Source organism: Diabrotica virgifera, chromosome 4 (assembly GCF_917563875.1).
Source record: "Diabrotica virgifera virgifera chromosome 4, PGI_DIABVI_V3a".
Taxonomy (NCBI): domain Eukaryota; kingdom Metazoa; phylum Arthropoda; class Insecta; order Coleoptera; family Chrysomelidae; genus Diabrotica; species Diabrotica virgifera.
Genome location: NC_065446.1, coordinates 125,034,952 through 125,061,797, shown reverse-complemented (window position 1 = coordinate 125,061,797; position 26,846 = coordinate 125,034,952). Strand labels below are relative to the sequence as shown.

The 26,846-nt window shown below is 30.9% G+C and overlaps 1 protein-coding gene across 1 annotated transcript in view; it reads right to left on the bottom strand.

Moving 5' to 3' along the window:
- LOC126883901 (5-hydroxytryptamine receptor-like) overlaps positions 1–26,846 on the bottom strand; it is a 193,859-nt gene that overhangs the window by 102,484 nt on the left and 64,529 nt on the right. The window contains exon 2 of the mRNA XM_050649601.1: positions 361–470. Within this exon, the coding sequence (XP_050505558.1) occupies positions 361–470 (110 nt within the window). The remainder of the gene's footprint in view (positions 1–360; positions 471–26,846) is intronic.

Here is a 26,846-nt window from a genome sequence, read left to right as displayed (position 1 = left end):
GACGTCTATGACTTTGGTCTTAGCTCGTAGATCTTCGTTTCTAATTCTGTCTCGCAGAGTGGCCCCTATCAGTGATCGCTCCATTCTTCTCTGCGCTGCTCTTAGTTTTTGTGCGTTTTTCTTTCTGAGCGATGATGTTTCTGCACCATAGGTCATCAACGGTAGCACGCATTGGTCGAAAACTTTTTTCTTTATGTTAGTTGGAATGTCACTCTTAAAAATGTTCCTAAGAGTTCCGTATGCTGATGAACGTTTTACGGTAAATCGGAAACAGGCATTACTGCTACGTATGTTAACATCCAGAATACTAATTTTTATGACCGATATACTTATGTAAAAATATTAATTTAGTTTTCTTACCTATCTACGGCTATGGCCACTAAATGTAAAATTGAGGCTGTACAACAGAGAACGTCTATAGAGGTCCACATGTCACATAGTTCTGGACCCATTATCCAATTATTACTTATCTGAAACAAAAAAAGTTTACTTATTTAAAAATACATATTATATACCGTAGTTTATATTAATATTTTATATATGTATATGTTACAGTTCAAGTTGATTATCCAGTTCGAGATGACTATTCCTAGTTCGAGTCAACTCAAACGGCTGGTTTTAGTAAAAGTTGATTATAAATAGAAAATGAAGATTTTTATTCAACATTTACTAGTAAAAGTAGACTCCAACTAGAAAAAGTATACTCTTCCCAATGTTATTTAGAAAAAAGTTGATTCACACAAACAACCGATTCTAGAAATTAAATGTTACCCGATATGTTCAAAAATAGTGATATAGTCCAAGCTGTATCGTCGCCGCCGTTAGGTAAATTATTCCGATTCGATTGTTTTGCACAAACTTACTCAAAAAGAGGTTCTTATAACAAATCCACATGGTGCCAGGCGGTACCGTGGTCGAAAAATTGTTTAAACAATTTTTTCAGACAAATTCACAAACATTATTTTTTCACTTCGAACAATTTTTTAGATCATTTGGGTCATTCGGAGAAAAATGTCTCTTATGATTTTTCTCTTGAATTGATTGTTGTCGAGTTATACGTGATTCAAAATTAAAAACGCGAAAAGAGTAATTTTCACGGATTGATAACTCGTTTAAAAATTGTTATTATGAAAGTCAGGAAGTGAACAAATCAAAGCTTAAAGTCTCCCCTAGAAGATCCTGAAGAAAATTGTGTCATTATTGTATTACTAAGCGGTTATTTTTAATTATTAAAAATGAGCGCTAAGCGCGTATTAGGCGGCAGTCAATGGTGAGTACGCAAGAGATGCACTATTCCGACCATCCAATGGTGCATCTCACTCGCACTCACATTGACGGCCGGGTCAATAAGCTCTTACTGCTTATTGTTAACAATTAAAACAGCTTAATAATAAAATAATTACAAAAATTTCTTCAAGATCTTGTAGGGTGGTTTAAACTTTGATATGGTCACTTTCTATCTTTCATAATAATTTTAAACCGAGTTATTAAGCAGTGAAAAAGGTTATTTTCGCACTTTTTAAATTTTAAATCGCGTATGACTCGATAACAATAAATTTTAGAGTAAAATCACAAGAGACCTTTTTTGCTCCGAATGACCCGAATGATCTAAAAAATTTTGTCCGAAGTGAAAAAATTGTTTTTGAGAATTTGTTTAAAAAAATTGTTTAAACAATTTTTCGACCACGGTATCGCCTGGTACCCTGTGGATTTTTTATAAGAACATCTTTTTGAGTAAGTTTGTGCAAAAAAAAATGAATCGTAATGATTTACCTAACGGGGGCGACGATACAGCGTGGACTAATAAGTACATATGTGAAACGGTCAAAACAAAGAGACGCACACTGATCACAAAAGCACGTGAGATTATACTCGTATAATCAACGTTTACTGAATCGATCCAGGAATAGTCAACTCAAACTAGTAAAAGTTGAATTAAATTTTTCAAATCAACTTTTACTGCTCCTTTTAGTTGGAGTTGACTCTAACTAGGAATAGTCAACTCTAACTGAGAATCAACTTGAACTGTAATATATATATTATATATAGGGTGAAGCAGATAAAGGGCCTATTAGAAATATCTCGAGAACTAAAGGTAACTGAATTATGAAAATTGGAATAATGGGGTTTTGGAGACTGATCTATTTAATAAAAATATTTTCATCTACTTGGTACTTCCAGTTATACCGGAAGTTGCTTATAACTTCGTTTTTTTAAATGGCACACCCTGTATATTTTGACATTTTTGGATTCTCCTCGATTTCTTCTTTCTTAAAATACAATGTTTTGTAACATTATATATTTTTTCTCAAATTTCTAAAACTACAAATTAAAATTAACTGTTCTGAAGCTATTTCTTTGTGGTATTTATGTAATTAACTATTAATATTTTGTATTTTGATAACGACGTCCGAGGTGGAATTCGAAACGTCAATAAAATCAATTTTTCAAGTAAAATTGTGGCTTATTTCCCAATTAGAATAGGTAAATTTAAAAATGGGTTCTTAACCAGTGGCGCACCTAGAATTTTCCTCTAGGGGGGAGGGGGGTTAGCTTGGGCACCGAAAGTTTTTTGTATTATTTGTGAAAGACAAGTTACATTTTCCTACTTTCTTTTATATATATTTCTATATGCTCTGGGTGGGATTTTAACCCCCAAACACCCCGCTCGGTGTGCCACTGTTCCTAACCTAATCCAAACAATAATATTTTAATTAAACCTACCAAAATATTAAATAAAAACCTAAAAGTTTCTTTGAGATAACAGAAACGTGATTTCACCGTGATTGCACGCGCAGTGACGAATTCCCTCACTTGAAGAGGGATGTCTCTTCTTGCAACTGCCACACAGCACACTGACCGCCTGAAATATTCTATAACTTTTTCATACCCTCTCATGAACCATGCTAAAGGCATTCCTGGGTGCTTAAGGTTATCGTATTAGTTTACACAATTTCATTGGTTATAAACAAATATGGTAAGGGATTCCCTCATAGCGCGTGTAATGGCGGGTTAAGCATTCCCTATACCTAACTGCTTTAATTTGTGCTTAATTGTTAATCGCACCAAAAATCTTAACTTCGATGGCATTTTGACAGTTCAACCATTATTGGCAATTTTAAGTATCAGTCTAGATTAATACGTATTTATTTCCAAAAAATTATTTGTGATTGAATATTTTCACGGCCAACCTAACACAATTTCACATATTTTGTGTCGCAATTAATGTTTTGCTTTAATCACCAATAACTCACAAATTAAAGCAGTTAGGTATAGGGAGTGCTTAAGTAATTAAAATGAACCATAAAACAACATTTCATTACAATAATAAAATAGAGAGTGTTCCATTTAAGAAAACTCAGAAAATACTCATTCCGTGTTTCGACCAACCCTGTACACTAAAACGAAAAATTTAGCTATACTAATAATTGTTAACAATAGAAGACTATATTAAAAATCATTTGAAGATAAATAGAGTGTATTATGTCAAACTACTACAAGCCTACAGGGCATGAATATTGCTACGAAATTAATAAAAAAACGTAATTATCTTTTAACCTACCCTATATAATATCACCAAGCCTTATATTTAAAGAAAGAAGAAATCGAGGAGAACCCAAAAATGTAAAAATATACAGGGTGTCTCATTTAAAAAACGAAGTTACAATCAACTTCCGGTATAACCGGAAGTAGCAAAGAGACCAAAATATTTTCATTAAATAGCTCACAACTCAAAACCCCTGTATAACAATTTTCATGATTTTCTTACCTATAGTTCTCGAGATATTTCTAATAGGCCCTTTATCTGCCTCACCCTGTATATACATATAAATACAAAGTGCGACATTGGTGTGGGGAAGAACACTAAACAGCCAACTTATGCATTACCTTAAAAATGGGATATTTTTGATGTCTCGAATTTCTTAAACCTGTTGTCAGATTTAAAGAATTTTTTTAATATACCTATTATAGCCTTTTTATTTAACAATATCGCTGCAATAATAATGTTGCTAGACAGGTAAATCATCATTGTATACCGGGTGTACCAAACAGACTGAGTTTTTTCTCAAAGTTCGCAACACCCTATGGGATATTCTAGGATTCATAAAATACTGAAATTAAACGCGCTACACGAAACGCGCTACAAGAATTTGACCCGCGATGAGTGTGTTTAAGTAGTGACCTTACATAGCGAAGAAATTAGCTACCATGCTATCGGCTCCTTATTTGGTAACATTTTTTGCTAATGCACGATAATGTAAGAGCTGACGTTGCACGAACTGTAACTGAATATTTACAACAGGTACATCTTCGGACTTTTGAATTGGCCACCGCATGGCCCAGATCTTAACCCAATCGAACATTTGTGGCAAATAATTGGCAGAAGACTACGAAAGCGTTTGCCACCTCCTAGAACCTTAATAGAGGTAGAAACAGTAGCTCTCGAGATTTGGAATGATATTGTTCAAGACCAAATAAAAAAGCTCATTTGTCATATAAAAATACATATCTCTTTTATTATCGAACATAAGCAAATTAACACCTTGATGGACAGAGACGCTGTGCAGCGTCTTTTTTTAAAATTGTGTTGTGGCAGAACGCTGTGAAGCGTCCTTAACAAAATCTAATATCGTGGCAGAACGCTGTACCGCGTTATAATTATAATATAAATACATGGTAACACGTAAGCCACTGTCATAGAATACCTATCTATACCTTCCAATCTGTTACCCGTCTGGTAAATTCCACCTCTCTATTTCACCCCACCCATTTAAAGTATCTAACCGGCTAAGTCACACGCGAAGCTGTACAGCGTCGCCAGTTATATTGAAGTATGCGGTGTGTGTTGTACTGTGCCGCAGATAGTAAAACACGTGGTTAGGTTAGGTTGAATACGAGTTTTACTCGAAAAATGTAAGTAAAAAATAAATTTATTTAGTGTGATATTTTTGTGCCTAATATTTTATGTTATTATAGTAGGATGTATAATTTAAAATATATTATTTTGCTTTCAGATGGCGGACCGTGACCCGTATAAGAGAGAACAGCAGCGGTTGATTCAGCTGTATGACGATATTACGTCGGATGAAGAGAACTCAGATGCTGCTTATGAGGGAGAGTTCAGCTCAGATGAAAACTATGTACCCAGTGAGTCGTCTGCCTCGCAGTCAGATGAAAGTGAAGACTCTGATTTAAACGAACTCCCCGAGCTCTCCAATGTAGAGACGTCTAATAATACTCTTCACAATCCCCAGCAATATAATCTGCCAGAGGAAAGTGAAGTAGAAGAGCCCGACGCATTGGACCAGGATTCCCAGAAAATTATTCAGAAATCTCAAGACAGTATACCCCTACAAGCACTGCAGAATCAAAATTCTGATTCTTCAGATGACATAGATACAGAATGGGAGTTTACAACTGCAGATATACCAGATTTCAACTTTGATGAATCCACTAATCGTCTGAAAATTAATTTAAATGCAGAAGATAGTCCAAAAGATGTTTTTGAATACCTATTTACCGATGACATAATGAGCTATTTGGTGGAATGTACCAACAATTATGGAGAAGATTTAACAAGATCTAATAGACCCAAAACAAGGAATGCTCGAGATAATAGTTTTAGACCTGTGACTATCGACGAAATGAAGAAATTTTTGGCACTGTGTTTATTGCAGGGTCAAATTACAACTTCAAACATGCGCAGGTTGTTTTCATATGGAGATGTATTGTACTTTCATCCAATTTTTAGTTACATTATGTCAGGAAGAAGGTTTGAAAAAATATTGAGAACTTTAAATTGCTCTTCGAGAACCGCAAAACATAAAGAAAAGATTCAAGCATTCTTAGACATGCTTATAGCCAAATTCCACAATGCTTATGGACCGTCTAAAGAGTTGTCTTTAGATGAATCCCTCTTACATTTTCGTGGCAGGCTTGGATTTAGAGTTTACCTCAAAAATAAAAAGGCACGTTACGGCATTAAGTTTTATGAACTGACAACCTCCGATGGGTATCTTTTAAATACTGAAATGTATAGTGGGGATATTCAAAACGCTTCCGATGTGGGAACTACAAAAGTAGAAGCTATAGTTATGAGGTTGATGAAGCCTTACCTCATGAAAGGACACGAACTGTTTATGGACAACTTTTATAATAGTTCTATATTATCTGAAAAGTTATTAAGCTTAAAAACTCATACTAATGGAACTCTCCGGTCAAATCGCAGGAATAACCCCAAGGAACTTATAAAGAAAAAACTCAAGAAGGGTGAACATTTCTGGATGCGTAAAAAGAATGTCTACGTTTCCAAATGGCGTGATAAGCGCGATGTTCTTGTTATCACCACAAGAAATCACCCACGATTGATACAAGTGAAAAACAGATATGGCCATGAGAAAATAAAACCTGAAGAAGTTGATGTTTATAATCGTCATATGTCAGGCATCGACAGGTGTGATCAGATGACCTCAACTTATTCAACGCCAAGGAAAACGATACGTTGGTATAAGAAGGTAATTTTCCATTTATTAGATGTAACTGTATGGAACTCTTTCTACTTATACCGAAAATATTGTAAAAATAATTCCAAGACGTACAGATATTTAGAGTTCCGTGACAGTCTCATTAAATCCTATTTGAAGTTACCACCAGGTTTAGAAGCAAAGAATTTAGTTCGTCGAGAAAAACATGATAACAGGTTACCGGAAAATTCAAACTACGAGCCTGAATGTTTCACAAATGAAACAAACTTAGCAAATCATTGGCCTGAAAGAAATCCAGGCATTCCAAGTGCAAAATCGAATAAGAAAAAAGTGTTTTTGAAGTGTAGACTGTGTGCCAAAAAAGGTCAACGGAAAGAATCAGGATATAGATGTAAAGGATGTCCCCAGAAGCCTCCGTTATGTCCAGACTGTTTTGAAGAGTGGCACGAAATAACAAAAAATCAAGAATAATTTTTTAGATATCTTTGTATAAGTTAGCTTTATGCGTAAACTATGTTGATATAAATTAATATTTTTGACTTCTGAATACGTTTTAAGAATCATTATGTCTTTTTGGTTTCTTTAAATAAATATTGCTTTATTTAAATACGTTTTCTTAATGAAAAATATTTCGCTGATAGACGTCGAGTCACTGCATGTATTAGGTTGAAAACGACAATAGGCACAACGCTGTATGACGTCGAACGCATATCAGCGTTCCGCCAAGATAGACTTAATACTAGTCTTATATTGTGGCAGAACGCTGATAAGCGTTAAAACTTAAACAATATTTTCTGTAAAATTTTAATACTTGGAGTAAAATTTCAGGTCGCCCTAGTTATATTTCATCCTTTTGAATAATAATATCGACAAAAAGGGCACTGTACAAATTGACCATTTTTGAAAAACTTAGGTGTCCGTCAAGGTGTTAATCAAAAAACAGAATGTTAAGAAAGCCTAAAGCTACAATTGAGTTTTAGTTTCAACATTTTGTAAATTCTAGAATATTCCACAAGGTGTTCTGAACTTTTAGAAAAAAAAAAACAAAGTATGATTGGTATATATGTACAATGACAACTTACCTGTCTAGCAACAATATTATAACAGGGATATCGATATAGAATAAGGCTATAATATATTAAGAAAGTCATTACAGTTGGACAAGAGGTTTAGGAAATTCGAGACATAAAACATGACCCATATTTAAGAGGATGCGTTAATTTTGTTTCTTAGTGTATAATCACTACATTCTATTAAGAGACGCGAAAAGAATTGTTAAGGTAAAAGGTGTAAAAATAAAAGTTAAAGCGTAGATAGGACTGTAGTTTAAAAATATTTTCAAATATACAGGACCGCCTATATTGACAGGGAGGAACAAACTTATTTTTCTAATAAAACGCCCTGTATATTTTTACATTTTTGAACTCTATTCGATGTTTCCGTTTTATTAATATAAGGTTTTGTAATGTTGTATGAGGTAGTTTTAAAGATAATTACATGTTTTTATAAAATTCTTAGCAATATCAAAACCCTGTAGAATTGTAGAAATTTGACGCCAGAAAATATATTCATAATCAAACAATTTTTAGTCTGGTATACTATCCTTCAAAACTATTAACATGTCGAAATATTCAATTTTGGTATACATGGTTGATGGAATGAGTATTTATTAAATGGGACAACCTGTATTTTATTATTGTAATAAAATGAAATTTTATAGTACTTTATTATTTCCTAAGCATTCCCTAGATCTACTTGCTCTTTAATTTGCGATTCTTTTTGTATCAACAAATCCACAATATCAACAATAGTTTTGAAACCACCATAGGTGTAGATATATTATTTGTACGTATTCCAAATTTTTGGACATATTATGTGTACTATAGGTCGCTCTTTTTAAGATAGATTGATCGTAGGCCCTTTTTGACCATTTATTATAAACTCAACTATTTTCTTGATATTTTTGAACAGATCTGAACAGATCAGAAAATAGTTCTACACCTTTGTCACCCACACAGTGATTTTTATGGTACTTCCACATACTATAACAACTTCCAATTATTCTAATATAACTGATAACTTTTAAATAAACACACAACTGCTTTTCTAAGCCCTAGATATCACATATAAAGGGTTTGATAATGTTTATTGAGTTTTCTGTATTATGTGTAATGTGGTTTGCCTACTTCCTCCACTACAATATTTTAACATTTACATCAAGTCTATTTCCATTTTTACAGACTATCTACCACAGTGGGAACGACTGTTTTTATTATTATTAATTTAACAAATTTTACAATAAATACCACAAAACAACAGGGAAATTATAACTTCCTGTGAAACTGTCATTCCTGTCATGTCACCATTCAGAATTTCCGTTATCAAAATCACTTGCTTCCATAAAGTCATGATGTGAACTTGTCAGATAGAGCTCATTGGTACCTCGGGCGAAAAACATTGGATATCTTAATCATCCATGTTATAGTTATAATTCACATCTTTGTCATATGTTCCGATGACGGATCAATTTTAAAGGGTCTTTACCCTGTTATTTTTACTTTGGTGGCTTGCATGTAGATTCTAAGTGAGTATAACCTATAACTTTTTATAACCTTAGTCAACATTTTAAATACTTTGCATCATTTTATCTGGTTGTACACATTTTAGGATTGCACTGATGATGATCGGTCAACCGATCGAAAACTAGTTCTGTCTTTGATGTAGCCCTGTATAGGGATTTTACCAAATATACCTTTTATAAAGGATTTTATGTTTTTGTAATGGTATACAGCCAACTACAGGAAATTTTTCCTCGTGGATATTTAGTATAATTTTTGTGTTTTTGGATTTGTCTTCCTCGGGAATAGGATAATAAGTATTATTAAAACGTTTTTATATGCCTCACTTGCTATTTTCACTATGTCCGAAAAATCTTGTAATCCGTTATAAACAGCGATTATAGCTCTGTAGTAGAGCATTCGACTGCAGATCGAGAGGTCCTTGGTTCAAATCCGGACGTTCCCTATTTTCTTCATTTTTACTTTGTGGTATTGTTTTAATAAAAATTTTTGGAAAGTAGTAAGTATTAAAATTTGTGTAATATTTAAATTAAATACAAATAAACTCTTTAAAGTTTAGTTGAAATTATATAATAGAAGTATAACGTCTTACGTGCGTACAAAGTACACACAAATAGCGCAGTCACTGAAGGTGGATATAAGCGATTATCTCCGATTTCGTTCAACCTCTACCGATTTGCATGAAAATTGGTGAGGATATCTCAAGGAACAAAGGTGACATGATGCCAACTAGCGCTTTTACCCTGGGGGAGGATGCCACCCCCTCTCGGGGGTGAAAATTATTTTATTAAAAGTAACCCCACAATTAGATAGAGGGACAAATTCTAAGCAAAAATTTGTTATGTAAAGTTAATAGTTTAAATGAATACTTTAAGAGTTAATAAAAATCAAAAATTTTAATTTTTCGTGGGAAAAAAGCACGTTTTTAACCGATTTTTCATAAATCACTCAAAAACTATAAGTTTTTACAAAAAAGTTATTATTCCCAAAGCTGAAGCTAATAAAAATGAAATAAATTCCATACTAGAAAAACCCTTTTAGTGTTAACGTTAAGTGAGTTATAGGTAATTGAATGTATATATTTTTCGGCCAGTACTCAAATCTCAGTATGAAAGCTTAAATAACGGAAAATGATGCATTTTAGAAAATAAACTTATTAAACATTTCTCAAAGTGTTTAGAAATATCTTTCGAAATATCTTTCGAATGAGTTGATAGCATTAAAATTTATGCTTCAAATTTTTTCAAAATTCGTCTTTTAAAAATATTTCCAAAAAATTTTATGATTTTCTCTTAAATAACTCCGTTAATTTTTACGATATCAGGTTCACGTAAAAATCATTTGAAAGTTAGTTCCAAGGGCTATTAAACCACGTTGAAATAAATTTTCTAAAATCCCTACTTTAGTCCGTTCTTTAACGGTAAAATATTGCAAAATCTCTAAATTTTAAAGAACCGCTGGATTGACATGAAATTTGGCATACACATAGCTAACAAGTCAAAGAAAAAAGTGATATTGTGCCGATATATGCTTTTGCCCTTGGGGTGGTTTTCACCCCCTCTTGGGGGTGAAAAAAATATTCGTCCAAAGAAAGTCAGGAAATGGATAAACTGGCTAATTTTAAGTAACTTTTGTCCTATAGAGTTTTTTCGCCAAGTCAATACTTTTCGAGTTAATTGGCAGTGAATATGTTTATTTTTTCAACAAAATAACCACGCTTTTAGACGGTTTTTCGCAAATAACTTAAATAGTAAGTATTTTGTCGAAAAAATTTTCGTAACAAAAATATAGCCTGTAAAATTTTTTAAAACATGGTGTACATATCACGTCTCCACACCTAGTAGAAGCAGAGTTATATCTAATAAAAAATATGTTCATATTCGACAAATTCCAAATGGAATACTTTAACGTAAAATAACCAAAAATGAAGCACATTTCAGGGAAAACTCATTACAACCTATTTAAAGTGTTTTGAAAAAAGCTTTATTTTTGTTTTATAAAAAAAATTCCTAGCATCAAAATTAAACAAGTTACGCTCAAAATAAAGTTAGTCCCTTTTGGTTTTGGTAAAAAAATCGAGAAAATCACCCCCTAATTAATATCTTAAATGAACTTAATCGTAACGACTTCACAAGTTTCTTGACTCGTGTATATATTGTTTATATGATCTGTAAGTTTCGTCGGTTTAAAGTCCTTATTATTGAAAGGGCTGTAGTTAAAAGGGGTTGAACGAGTCACTGATCACGAATGTATGCAAATTTAGAAACACCAAATCCTAATCAATTTTTGTCTAACAGAAAAACAAAAAAATACTTTTTTACAGACTTTTTTTGTTTTTCGAGATTTTTGGTAACTCTATCAACTTTTAAGTTATTTTGAAAAAATGCATATTTTTCAAAATTTAAATTTTTAAAAATTTTATTTTGAAACCAAATTTTTTCAAAAATAAGCACTTTGAATCGATGAAACTTACAGATCATATAAACACAACATAAGTAAAATAATTTATGGAGCGGTAACGATTAATTTCATTTAAGTTGCTAATTAGAGGGTGGTTTTCCCGATTTTTTTTTAAACAAAAGGGACCAACTTTATTTTGAGCGTAACTTGCTTAACTTTAATGCTAGAAACTTTTTGTAAAAACAAAAATTAAGCTTTTTTTAAACACTATAAAAAAGTTATAATGGGTTTTCCCCAAAAAGTGCTTAATTTTTTGGATATTGCCCGTCGAAATGTTTGAAATTTGGTGAATATGAATCTATTTTTCATTTGCTATAACTCCGGTTCTACGAGATCCAGAGACCTAACGCATACACCATTTTTTTTACTTTTTTATAAGCTATATTTTTGCTAAGAACGTTTTTTTCGACAAAATACTTACTTTTTGAGTTATTTGCGAAAAAGCGTCTAAAAATGTGGTTATTTTGTTGAAAAATGAACATATTCACTCGCAAATAACTCGAAAAGTGTTGACTTGGCGAAAAAGCTCTATAGAACAAAAGTTACTTAAAATTAGTCAGTTTACCCATTTCCGGACTTATTTTGGACATATATTTTTTCACCCCAAAGAGGGGGTGAAATTCACCCCCAGAGCAAAAGCACACATCGGCACAATATCACTTTGTTTCTTTGACATGTAAGCTATACGTATGCCAAATTTCATGTCAATCCAAGCGGTTCTTTAAAATTTAGAGCAAAAACCGTAAAAGAATGGAATACTTTTGTAAAACTAAAATGTTAAATGACCCCTGTTACACAATTCTCGCAGCAAAATTTAAGCTTTAAAAGTTTTATTTCTATCTCGGTTATTTTTTACTCTATAGGAATAGTAAAACGGGTAAAATATTTATTACAGAAAAAACTAAAATTTGGTTAAATAATATTTTTAGGTATGTTGAGCATTTTTGGAGTTATTCTCAAAAGAAAATAAAAATTACGATAATTTTAAAAATTCCGATTTTTTGAATTATCAAAATTATCAAATTTTAATGTCAAAATCGTTGAAATAATTACATATTATGATAATATAAAGAAACTTTTGTAAGAATTACAATAAATTCTAATTCTTGAGGAAATTGCGTATGTTTTAATTTTCACTTTTTCGTAAAAAATTCATTATCTTTTATTTTCATCATAACTTGCTTAATGTAGATGGTATTATCTTCTTCTGGAGGTCATTTGATAGGAACTTCGAAGTACTTCGATAAGTGTTTAGCAGATATATTGTATAAAATGCATTGTTTGCCCGTTATTTAAGCTTGAATATTTAGATTTGAGTACTCGTCGAAAAAATAATCCAATATAAGTCCAATTAATTATAATTCATTTTGAATTAACAATAGTTTAGGTTTTTAAGTCAGCAGTGTATTTAATTTTTTATTGTCTTCAATTTTGGAAATAGGAACTTTTTGAAAAGCTGATAGTTTTTGAGTTAAACGTGAAAAACAGCTTTAAAACATGCATTTTTTAAGAAAAAATAAAATCTTTGATCTTTGATAACTCAAAAATAACAGATTTAAATTAATAACTTTAATAAAATAATTTTTACTACCGAGAAGGGGTGGCATCCACCCCAGGGTTAAAACGCAAGTTGGCATCATGTCACCTTTATTCCTTAAGGTATTTCTAACTACTCACCAATTTTAATGAAAATCGATGGAGGTTCAACGAAATCGGAGGTGAAAACCTTCAGTTGCTGCACTAGAATTCTTTATTTTTTAATATAAATATTATTAAATTATTGAAACACAAAAAAAGTTTAATAAACAACTAAATTATAAATTGTGAAATAATATAAAACCAACATATTGCAATATAAAGGTAAAAAATATTGAGCTTTGTGTATTTTACCGGCGTAACAATTACATTAACTTGCATAAAAAATAGTTAACCGTGTATAACACTTTGTCTCTAGAGATGATTTTATAAATAACCCAGCAAAATAACTACAGCGTAAACATAAATGTCAATTTCAAGTAATCAATGAATGGAAGTGAACAAAAGCTCTATAATTTATTCAGTGTACACAAACGAAAATAAACGAAACATGAACTAAAAAATATTAGTTCATGTTTTTGTAATTATTATACAGAGTTCCAATTTGGCTAAAAACAAAGAACTATTGTGCTACGTGGTCATTCCTAGTAATCTGTACAATTATCAAATTTATATCTTATAATACACTTATAATACACTAACGGTCAAAAAATTTGGGTGACATTGAAATTGTGGTATCTGGTTGACATTTTTGGTCGTAAACTTCTGTTTGCGGTTGTAAACCATTGGTAGTGTATCTTGCTCTTGCAGACTAACTTTAATAATCAATTTTGTATTAATAGCAATATTTTGATTTTTGAGTTTTTTCGTGAGAAGTACCTAAAAAGTTTACAGTTAAAACAAAGTGAGACTTAATATTAAGTCGACATTTTTTTCGAGTTCTGAAAAAACTAACAAATATTTTTGAAAATTTAAACACAATAAATAAAAAGTCTCCTTTGAATGAAATATTTGAAATCAAAAATCACACTAAATTTTCTCTTTTTTTTTTCACACCTGTGAATTATTAAATTCTGCGTTTAATTTTTTCAAAAGTACTTATTAGTTTTCTGAGGATTCGAAAAAAATTAAAGCATATAAATAGCATTGTACCAAGATGTTCCTCCTACTTCCTTGAGAAACTGGCAAAAAAAATGATTAAAGCGAAACATTACTGAAAAAAATCTTTATCAATAGCGTGTATTTACCCTCTTGAAATAATGACAGCTTGTTGGCGACGAGGCAGTTTTTCAGTTAAGTTACGAATTACATTCTGGTCGCTGTTATCGCATTATTGCAATACCAACCCTCGTAGCTCCTGGGCAGTTCTTGGAGCATGTGTATGCCTTTGTATACTTCGGCCCAACTCATCCCAGACATGTTCGATGGGATTTATGTCTGGAATGCGTGGAGGCCAAACAAACCGCCTGACTCCTACTTCATCAAAATATTCTCTGACTACTCTGGCAGTACGAGGTCTAGCATTATCTTGCATAAAATGCCATGTTCACCCATAATAGTCATGAAAGGTAAAACATGACCATCTAAAACTTCTGTTATGTATCTGTTAGCCGTGAGGGAGCCTTTTTGCATGCAGACTAACTCTGTGCGTGCTTGTGAAGTAATTCCTGCCCAGACCATAGCCGACTCACCGCCAAATGGGAGTCGTTCATCAATACAAGCCGCAGCACGTCTTTCAACGGATCTTATTCATACTCGACGACGTCTGTCTGAGCCATTCAGACAAAACGCGACTCATCTGAAAACGATACGTTGCTCCAATTTACATTATCCCAATGGAGGTAGGATCCCTACACCTCAGCGTCTATCCCCTAAACAAGGGAGGTAGATCTGAGCAAAATTTAATCTTGCTATCCGATGTCGTCAAGATGTGGCAATACAGTCGAATCCTAAGGATATCATTGTCGGACAAGATAACTAACGAGACTGTACTACGAAGAATGGGGGAAGAAAGAGAAGTGATGTATAGGATTAAAGGGAGAAAGTTAGAATATCTCGGACAGATAATGAGAAAAGGCACTAAATACAGATTACTGAATATAATCCTTCAAGGCAAAGATTCGGAAAGCGCGGAACTGGGAGAAGTAGGATATCATGGTTAAATAACCTGAGGAAATGGTTCTCCTTAACAACAACTAATCTATTTAATAAAATAATTATAGCCAGAACAATCGCCAATATTCTAAAGGAATAGGCACCAAAAGAAAAAGATCCGATGCCTGCGTTGTAATGGTGGGCATGTAGCCATCTTTCTGCAAAATAAACTAGCAGCTCGAAGTCTTCTTATATCGGCCTATTCACTAACAATAGCATTTCTCACCTTTTGAAGTTGATTTCATAACACAAACGCAGAGGCTATTCCATTTCGCAAACTTGCGGACACTACAAACTAATCGTCTCTTCAGGTGGTGATTCGATTTCGTTCGGATCCTGGCCTTCAGGTTATTAGACCATTCTCCTCATAACGCTGGTACACATTTTGAACTGCACATAGACTCTTTTCAACAATTGTCCTTTACATAACATTTCGAACATTTGTACTTATGGTAGTGGTCTTTTCGGGCCGCTGATCACAGTTTAAAGAAGCAGAAGAAGAAAAAGAAGATTATTAAGCTTCTTGACAAGTGACGTCCGCGCATCACTGTTTTTTTTCTGTGCGTGTACTGATCACAAATGCTTTCCAAATAGTTTTATAAAAATTATTAGAAAGTGTTTAAAATACCACAAAATTCATCAGAGAATAATTATGTATCCCGAAAGAGGCGGAAATATGAAAATTTGCAACAGAAACTGGTAGAGTTAAGGTATTTATATGATATTTTTGGTTTTATCCCAAAAGACCAAGTTATTTATAAGATATTTTTGAATTATTTTATGTTAGATAAATTAAATTATGTGTGAATAGATCGAACTATAAATATTTAGCATTTACGAGATGACAATTTTAATCAAATTTGGGGTCCTTTTTTGTTGTTATCAATATATTTCCTCTGTTGTCATAGTTACTATATCTCGCCTTCTTCCCTATTCGAAATACTCAAAACGTCAATAGTATTTGTCAAAACACACAGAGATGTAACAGGCGCTATGTTGCCACACTGCACTGGTTTTCTTATTAATGTTTATTTTGTAGCAAAATGTCCGACAGACATGATATTATGCAAAAATTTATATTGTTTGTGTCAATAAGGATACCTTAAGGTAGCCCAAAGTAATACAGACTAAATTATTAGGGGTTTAACAATAAAATTATAGCCCAAAGGTTTAAAATAGAACAAAATAAAGGGTTTACCAAAAAAATTAGAGCAGGGGTGCTTTTAAGCAGCCCAAAAAATCTTTATGATTATTTGACCTGCCTCTATTTTTCAGAGGTACTCTACAGTAGTCCAGAAGTTTAGAATAAAACAAAATATATTAGTTTAATTGCTTTTGTAAATTTTACTTCGATTTCACGTTACAAGCAAGCTTACTTGCACTAAATTATTTGTTTGGTTTTGTGTTCAAACAATAAAACTAGAGCAGAGGTATTTTTTAGTAGCCTAGACAATCTTTATGATCATTTTATCTGCCTCTATTTCTCAGAGGTATTTTACAGTAGCCCAGCAGTTTGGAATACAATAGAATTATATTTATTTCACTACTTTTGTAAATTCTACTTCGATTTAAGATTACAAGCAAGTTTAATTACACCAAGTTTTTTGTTTGGTTTGTCTTCAAACAATAAAACTACAGCAGAGGGTACTTTTTAGCAGCCCAGACAATCTTTATGATTATTTTATCTGCTTCTATTTCTCCGAGGTACTTTAATGTAGCCCAGAAGTTTAGAATACAATAAAATGTATTTATTCAACTACTTTGTGCACATTTTGCCTAGATTTCAGATTACTAGAGTAGTAAGTTTACTGCTTACATTAAATTTTTGTTTGGTTTGTCCTCAAACAATAAAACTAGAAGAGGGTACTTTTTTTAGTAGCCCATAAAATCTTTAATTTGAGCTACTCCTATTTCGCAGAGTTACTTATAGTAGCCCAGAACTTTAGAATAGAATAAAATATATTTAACTACTTTTTGCACATTCTGCATTGATTTTTATCGTCTACCTTGATATTAAAAAAGTTAGTAAGTGTACTTACAATAAATTTTTGTTTGGTTTTGTCAAAAATATTAAACAAAGATACAAAATCAGTTTTATTAAGTCATCTCGAAGTCATTAGGAAGCCACAAAAGACCACTGTTTATCCAAAGACTGTACCACAAAGCCAAGCTGCTGTTTCCACTCAGCATCCATCAAGAGTTCTTTCAGAATCTAGCAACTTTAATCAGCAGCGTTTAAACTTCAATCCAACCTTAAGCAGACCAAGATTTGGACAAAGTCAGTACTCAAATCACCCTCTACTAGCATCGAGATACAAACAATCGAACAGACAGCAGTACCAAAAGCAAATGAGAACAGCCAGGATGTCATACTATAGTTCAATAAAAATTAATAGGGTAATATGGCTAACTGTATTAAAATATGGAAAGGGATTACTTCAGATAAGAAAGTTTTAAGTTTGATCTAAGGTTTTAATATTTTATTTAAAACAACTCCCTCTGAAGAGAGAGCACCAAAAGTTCTCATAGACCCAAACTGGTCGTATGACAAAAAAAAAATTACTTGAAAAGTAATTAAAAATTACTATTTCTCCTTCTTCACATATAAAAGGACAATTTACTTTTCGTAGTTTTTTGTGCCCAAAAAGGACGGAAATCAGAGATTTTGTTTTGAATTTAAAACAGTTGAATTGCTTTATAGAAGCCACATATTTTAAGCTGGAAGACTATAATAGGTCAGTCCTCAAGCTCATTTTCAAGGGTTATGGCAAAAATAGATTTAAAAGTTGTCTATTTTGCTATTCCTGTTCATTAAAATTCTAAAAAATATTTAAAATTTAAGTACAGAACTTTTTTTGTATTAATTAAACTGTTTACCGTTTGGTTTGAATAATATCTCGGCTTTTATATTTACAAAAACTTTAAAACCAGCCCTAAATAATCTAATAACAGGAGGCTTTACTTTTGTCAATTTTTTAGAGGGCCATTTACCAATTTCAAAATCATATTTAAAATGTAAAGAAAATATTGTTTAAACATTTTCCATGTTTTTTCTGCTTGGGATTTACTATAAATAAAAAAAAAGAAAAGTATACTTTCACCCACACAAAATATAACTTTTCTTGGTTTTACGTTAGATTCGAACCTGATATATTTTGCACCTGCTGACAAAAAAAAAATCTTATAGTATTCAGAACATCAAAAATAAAAGTACATGTAAAATAAGATCATTTGCAGCCTTAATCGGTCAGTTTGTAACAGTTCGTCCATTTATGGAAGTTAAATATGGAAAATTATACTAAAAATATATATATATATATATATATATATATATATATATATATATATATATATATATATATATATATATAAATAAATAAAAAAGAAAAGTGGCCTCTTTCTTAAACTAATAGTTATAACACTAAAATGACCATACCTAAATACTTAAAAACGATTACAATTGGTGGTTAAATAACATACCAATTAGTGAGCAACATATATAGTGGAGTCAATGAAGGTTTTCACCTCCGATTTCGTTGAACCTCCATCGATTTTCATGAAAATTGGTAAGTATGTAGAGGATACCTCAAGAAACAAAAGTGACATGGTGTTAACTTGCGCTTTTACCCTGGGGGGGGGATGCCACCCCTTCTCGGGGTGGAAATTATTTTATTAAAAATAATACCACTAATCGATAGAAGGACAAATTATAAGTAAAATTTGTTATATAAAGTTATTTCAATAAATCAATAGTTTTTGAGTTATTAAAGATCAAAAGTTTTGATTTTTCCTGAAAAAAATCCATGTTTTAAAGCAGTTTTTCATAAATAACTCAAAAACCATAAGTTTCTTCAAAAAAGTTGCTATTACCAAAATCGAAGATAATATAAAAACAAATAAGCTCCTTATTCGAAAAATCCTTTATTACATATACAAAGTGAGTTATATGCAATTGAATGTATATTTTTTCCGCGAGTACTCAAATCTTAGTATTCAAGCTTAAATAACAGGAAAACGATGCACTTTGTTAAATATAGATATTAAACATTTTAATAAAGTACTTAAAGGTCACTATCAAAAAGCTATATAAGAAGTCGATAGCATCAAAATTAAGCAAGTTATGATGGAAATAAGAGGACCCTTTCAGATTTTTTAGGGAAGAATGAAAAATGAAACATACGTCATTTCCACAAAAATTAAAATTTATAGTAACCCATTTAAAACTTTATTTATTTTAACATGAGTAATAACTTCAACAATTTTGACCGGTTTAGAATGCATATTTTTGAAAAAAATACGATTAAAAAAATTAGAACTTTTCAAATTTTCGTGAATTTCATTTTCTTTTGATAATAACTCCAAAAATACTCGATATACTTAAAAAATGGTAGAGGACAAAATTTTAGTTTTAACTTTATTTAAGCTTCTTCTTTTTTTAATATTTTTTTACGACAAAAAATAACCGAGATAGAAACATTTAAAACCTAAATTTTACTGCGAGAACCATCTAACCGGGGCTCTTTCACCTTGTATTTAAAAAAAAATAAAGGATTTAGAAAATTATGTTTAATACAGTGTTATAGAACTTTTACTTAGCTTTGTAATGGTTTTTGGGTAAATCTCATATTTCAAAATTTAACGGAGTTATTTTAAAAAAACCAATAACATTTTCTTTGAAAAAATTTTATAGCGGAGATTTTGTATGTATACAGGTTGTGGGAAGTCCAATTAGTCGTTTGTTGTAGGAGATACGAAAAAGGTTTATTTAGGTGAGATTGGGGCATAGATAATATCAGAATTTAAATACATTTCCAAATATACAGGGCCACCCATATTGACAGGGTGATACAAAATTTTCTTTTGTTTAATGGAACACCCTGTATATTTTTACATTTTTGGATTCTCCTCTGTTTTATTTCTTAAAATATCAGGTTTTGTGATGTTATACGAAGTAGTTTAAAAGATAATTACGTTTTTATTTTCAAATTTCATAGCAATATTCACCCCCTGTATAATTGTAGTGATTTGACATCAGAAAATCAATTTATGTTCAAGTGATTTTTAATATAATCTATTATTGTTAAAAATTATTAATCTAGCAAAACGTTTAATTTTAGCTAATACAGGGTTGGTCGAAACTGAATGAGTGTTTTCTCAAAGTTTGAGAGAATGAGTTTTCTCAAACGGAGCAGCCTGTAATGTCTGTAATGAGTATTGTAATGAAATGCTATTGTATGGCACTTTATTATTTCCCACCCTGCCAGCGAGAACTGAATTTATTTTTGAAATCCCTATTTTTATGTCTTTAATTATTTTAAATATTGTAAACGATTAAAAAACAATCAAATTAAATTGAAATGAATAACCAGTGTATATCTTCCACATTTACTTCATATTTAAGGTAGCCTGTACCATAACATTGCACAGATTATTATCCCTGTATAGCAACGATAAACCATGAATGTGAATTCATACTTGAGAAATGTCCTATATCCACTCTCACAAAAAAAAAGGGATTCCTCAAACATAATATATATGCAGACAAAATCAGCCAAAGTGATTTGCGATATCTAATTAAAGGCCCTACCAAGTTGGTTTTGTTGAATATAGCATGGAAGCACGACGATACTTTAGTGATAAGCGTATTTTTCGTAGTAGCTATAGTATGTTGTTTTATATTATGTATTACCTATATTAAATTAGTTTTAGTATGTTTCGTTTATCTAAAAAAATGTAAAACAAACAAAAATTCTGTTTTTCTTGTAGTTGTTTTTTCGTATAGATATTGTTTTATATTGTAGTAAATTGAATTTAGTTTTAGTATGTTCCGTTTGTTTGTAGAATTATATTTAATTAGATTTGCTTTAATTACTAAAATAAATAAATTTTCAATTAATTTTATGTATTTGTGGAAAAGGAAACCTAGCATTAGCGGCCATTTGTGGAAAAGGAAACCTAGCATTAGCGGCCACATTTCTATAACGGCCAATTGTTTTCTATTTTTAGTGGCCGTTATTGTCAGGTTTTACTGTACCAATAATATTTTATTAAATTATGAAATATTATTTAAATAAAAAATTTATAAACTTGATAAAAGAAAGTTTGCTTAGAATTTTCTCCTCTATCTAATTATGGGGTTATTTTTAATAAAATAGTGTTCACCCATGAGAAGGGGTAACATCCACCCCCAGGATAAAAGCGCAAGTTGGTACCACATCATTTTTTGTTTCTTGAGGTATCCTCTAACTACTTACCAATTTTCATGAAAATTGATGGAGGTTCAACGAAATCAGGGGTGAAAACCTTCAGTGACTGCCTTTTTGGAAATATAAAAGATTAATTTTTTTCGTGATTGTCGATTTGCTAATTTTCTGATTTTTGGTTGCTATAAGGTTTAAAAAATTAATAAAAATTATAAATCATGCACATAAATGTAAAAAAATATTTATTTTACTTAATTAAACGAGATTGCTTGAGCCAGAATGCTGAAATCTGCATTTTTATCATTAAAAAAAAGGTGGATTTGCTAGGAATAAATAACGCAACATCTGTGTCTTGCATTAACAAGACGGGCAGTGTGCAGTACTCAACATTTGCAGATAAGTTTAATAATTCCGTGAAAATAGGAATTTAAAAATTATTTTTGCATCTATAACAGTAAAAAAAATGCTTTTGCCTGACTCGGAATCAAGATCTTTAAAAATAGAAACAGAGTAGGTATTCTTTGAGTGATAATTGTGTTGCTATAATTTTTGAGCAGCTTCTTATTCCAGAAATCGATATGTTTGCCACATATCCTAAAAAAAAATGTGCAAGGTATGTAATTTTGAACCCTGACCCCGGATCAGAGAAAGCCAATGCTTTAACTCTAGATTGGCATGGATTTAAATTTTATGTTTTTCAGCCTTGGTACACAAACTTTGACCACCACACCTTACACAACCAAAAAGATAATTATGGACCTGATAAAAATTTAATCTAGAATTTTTTTTGGGCTTTTATATCCAGGACATCCTTTGGGTTTCCATATTCTTGTCAGGCAAGCTTTTTAAGGAAAGGCATTTCTGAGGATTCCATCCCATCTATTAAGAGATGGTGACGGTTTAGTATAAAATAATAACCATTTTGCTTATGAATTATCAAATTTTAATTTTATTAAATCTACCGTAGAACAGGATTATAATTATAGCTCTTATAAACATTCACAGTGCTGCATTGGCGTTGATAGAAGATATCCTAGAAAATTATAAAAACATTTTTAAATTTTTTTATAAATGTATATATAACCTCAAACCTTAATTGCCCAAATATTAATAATTAACTTGGGACCCTCTACCAGTATTACTTTATTTAGAAACATTATTTCGTCTCACAAGCCTTTCCCTGAAAGATCTTACTTACAAACTTGTAATGTTGATTGCACTCACTTCAGTTCAGAGGTCGCAAACCCTGTACCTAATAAAAATTCAGAATAGTTTCATGGATCAAGATAAAATTGACATTTTGATATAACATAGGATAAAGACTTCCCCAAAAAATAATAATAATAAGAAATAAACAAATATCAACCTATTTAAAACAAAAAACACAGTTGAGAGTGTTTAGAGATTTCTAAAACATTCGTCCTCAATCGGACGACAATTTGTTTATAACTAAAAAAAAAAAAAAGAGACGTATAAAGCAACATCTACCCAGGCTGTAATATCATTAGGACAATCTATATAGAATAATATGTTTTAAGTTAATTTTAAATAACCTTATAAGATATGTATTAGTGAAGTGATATTGAACTCAGGTGAACCCATAAGACGTGCTGTTTTGAGTTAAGAATAAAATATAAAATAGACGACAAAACACGAGAAAATGAATTATATTATTGTACGTAGAATTGCGAAATGGTTTGGCTGATATAATGTTATTGTTTATAATACACTTCAAAGACTTGTAAATAAAGTATGTTGTAGCAGATGAAGCAGTAATTATTTAAATAAGGACTATAAGGGTTAATTGTATACCAACCCTTCAACTTTCCTTACATGGCGCTCCTGTAAATTAATTGGGAGAATCTTCTGAAAATGGCCGACAAAAATTGGAAACACCGACGGCGGAAAATGGACCAGACCAGGACCCAGGAACCGAACCCAGTGAAAAAAAGACAAAAGTGTTAAAATGTAAGTAGTCTATCTTTATTGAAAATGCTTCCCTCGTTTTTTATATATACATATTATTATTGAACATTGAATATTTATCTTTGCTGATTTTTGAATAATTTATGAAGTATCGATTTTTTTTTAAGAATATCTATGAATTTTGAAACATGAAGTGATTTTTGAGAATATTTTTATCAAAGTTTATTATATATGCTATTACTGAATTTTTATTGAATTTTGAATTTTTATTGAATTTATTTGAAAAATCTATCCGATTTCGATTTTTAGTACGGTTATTTTTTAATATTTTATGGAATATCGAATTTTTTTCAAAAATTTCTATCGAATTTTGAGATATAAACTTATTTTGAATATTTTTATCTAACTTTTGCATATGCTATTTTTGAATTTTTATCGAATTTTTGTCGAATATGTATACTATTCTTGAATTTTTATTAGCCAGTTATCTTATTACATATTGATATTTATTGAGTATATTTAGTACATTTTCATCGATTTTGTGTTAAATTTTGTATGATATGAACCTGAATTAATAATTTTTGTGTAATAAATGATATATAAATGATTTTTTTTTAATGAATAATGATTAGTGATGACATACGTTAATATAAGAGCTTAAGACAAACATTGCTATAAGCAAGAGATTTATTTTTAACGAACCGACCTGATGCGTCGAGATAAGGAATTTGGAGAAGAACTATATAGATAAGAAGAAGAACTAACAATAGTATAAGCTAAATATTATGAGACAACTTGAGACAATAAGAAACCCACTGCTCTTGTCAAATTGGGAAGGTACTAAGTGATTTATAGAAGCTTGAAAGCTTATTAGAGACCCACTCTGTGTTTTGAGAGTACCTATTTTATTCATGATTATTCGTGAATAAACAACGGCCTCATAACAAGGGATTGAGGCTGTGGAATTTGTAAAAGAATTTGATCTAGCCAACGATGTTATACCCACTTCTATCAAGGTAGATTGTAGAGGTTTCGTGGTTAGTATATTAGTATTGAGTATTATGATTGAGGTTGTGAAATTTTTAGAAGAGTTTGATCTATGCAACGAAAGTATACCCGCTTTTATTTAGGTAAGACGCAGAGGTTTCGTGGCTAGTATATGGAATGATTATTATGATGAAATGATATAGGAAGATGAATTATGTGCACTGTAGAAGTGTTATATGTGGAGAAAAATGAAAAAATATATAGTGTAGTACCAGACAAGAAGAAGAAGAGAAAAAAAGAGAATTTTTAATAAAATATGTGGGAAAAATGAAAGAAGAAACATAAAAAATGCCAAAATAAACAAGCAAAATTAAGAAGATACTAAGCAAATAAGTAGCTAATCATTGAATTTTTGTCTAAGAATTAAAGTTGTAATTTTTTTTTCTAAAGTAACGTAAATTATAAATAACTTATTTTTAAATGCATATAATGAATTCAGGTTAAATTTTCGCGGAAAATGGAAGTGTTTGAATTAAGGATAGACAATATCTTACAATAAGTTTTAGTAGATAGTAAGCAAAGGGACACAGAAAGTGAAATTTTTAGACATTCAGAAACATAGATTAAATATTTATTATAGGTACAAGAGAGATATTGAAAGTTTTATAGAGACATTTTAGAAGTTTTTAGAGAGACTAAATCTTTATTATAGCTACAAAAGAGTTATTAGAGTTTTTAGAGAAATATTAGAAATTTTTAGAGAGATTACATTTTTATTATAGGTACATTATTCTAAAGTTAGTAAGGTGTATATAAATAAATCAAAATAAGACTGAAATAATAAGATGAAATAGCAAAGTAACGTTAAATTATTTTTTTATACCATAATATATATACTATTTAATAGAGTTTTAGGTAATATTAGCTTAGCTTAGGAATATTAGTTAGATACGAGATTTTTATAATTATTTAGGTAGATTAGATTATTCCCCTGCTCATATGAGATGCTTATAGGCACTAAAAGACTATGTTAACAATCCGGATAGGTTTAGTCACTGTTTTTATGTGGACACTGTTTTTTTTTGTGAATGGAGAAAAGACTAAAAAGCAAGACGGAACAGAAAGTGAATTAGTGATAATAATAAACAATTTTTTTAGTATTAGGAAAAACCGGTTTAAAATAGGAAAAATAATATATATGTTTAGGGTATTAGCATAGTTAGGAAATTTAATTTTTGAAAATAGGTACTGAATAATAGGGTTGAAGTATTAGGTAACCATAAACATTTTGTAAAAGGGAAAGAGGAATATATCTCATTTTAAAAAAGGGAGATGTAATATCATTAGGACAATCTATATAGAATAATATGTTTTTAGTTAATTTTAAATAACCTTATAAGATATGTATTAGTGGAGTGACATTGAACTCAGGTGAACCCATAAGACGTGTTGTTTTGAGTTAAGAATAAAATATAAAATAGACGACAAAACACGAGAGAATGAATTATATTATTGTACGTAGAATTGCGAAATGGTTTGGCTGATATAATGTTATTGTTTATAATACACTTCAAAGACTTGTAAAGAAAGTATGTTGTAGCAGATGAAGCAGTAATTATTTAAATAAGGACTATAAGGGTTAATTGTATACCAACCCTTCAACTTTCCTTACAAGGCGTTGAGTAGATGGATATAACATTTTTTTAAATTAAAAATATAGACACTAATATTTTTAAAGTGTATAGTGTCAGACATGCATCTACCTCAGCGGGAGTTAGAACTGGATTATAGAAGATATTAGAGAGACGGCGAGATGGACAGCAAATTCTAAAGTATTCAATATTTTTTATAATAAACCTCTAGCAAAAGATTACGGACTCTTTGCAAAACCGTATTGTCTGGTGAGTCCATGTAATTGTATGTAATTGTAATTATATTACATGTGTAGGTTACTAATATTAGGAAGAACATTAATTTTCTTATTATGTATTTGTACCTGGTTGAAGGTACACATCTCATATAATTAAAATATAAACAAGAATCTTAATTAATAATTGCTCTAATATGTTAGTTAGGTATACATATGTATATATTTTGTGTAAAGTTTCTAAAAAAAAAAAAATTGCTAAGTACTATTCATTTTTGGATTGCAATGTACTTTTGTTTATTTATCGCACAATATTGTTTAATCTTTCAACAGCCTACCATAAGTACAAATGTTCGAAATGTTATGTGAAGGACAATTAATTGATTGGTTGACTTACCTGTTAAGGAGGGACAATCATAATTGTCCTATCTTACATTTCGAACATTTGTACGCTCCCCCCCATTGATTCTTTTGAACCCACCCATGTCTTGTGCGATAAAAATAAAATAAAAATAAAAAAAACAGTGATGCGCGGACGTCACTTGTCAAGAAGCTTAATAATCTTCTTTTTCTTCTTCTGCTTCTTTAAACTGTGATCAGCGGCCCGAAAAGACCACTACCATAAGTACAAATGTTCGAAATGTAAGAC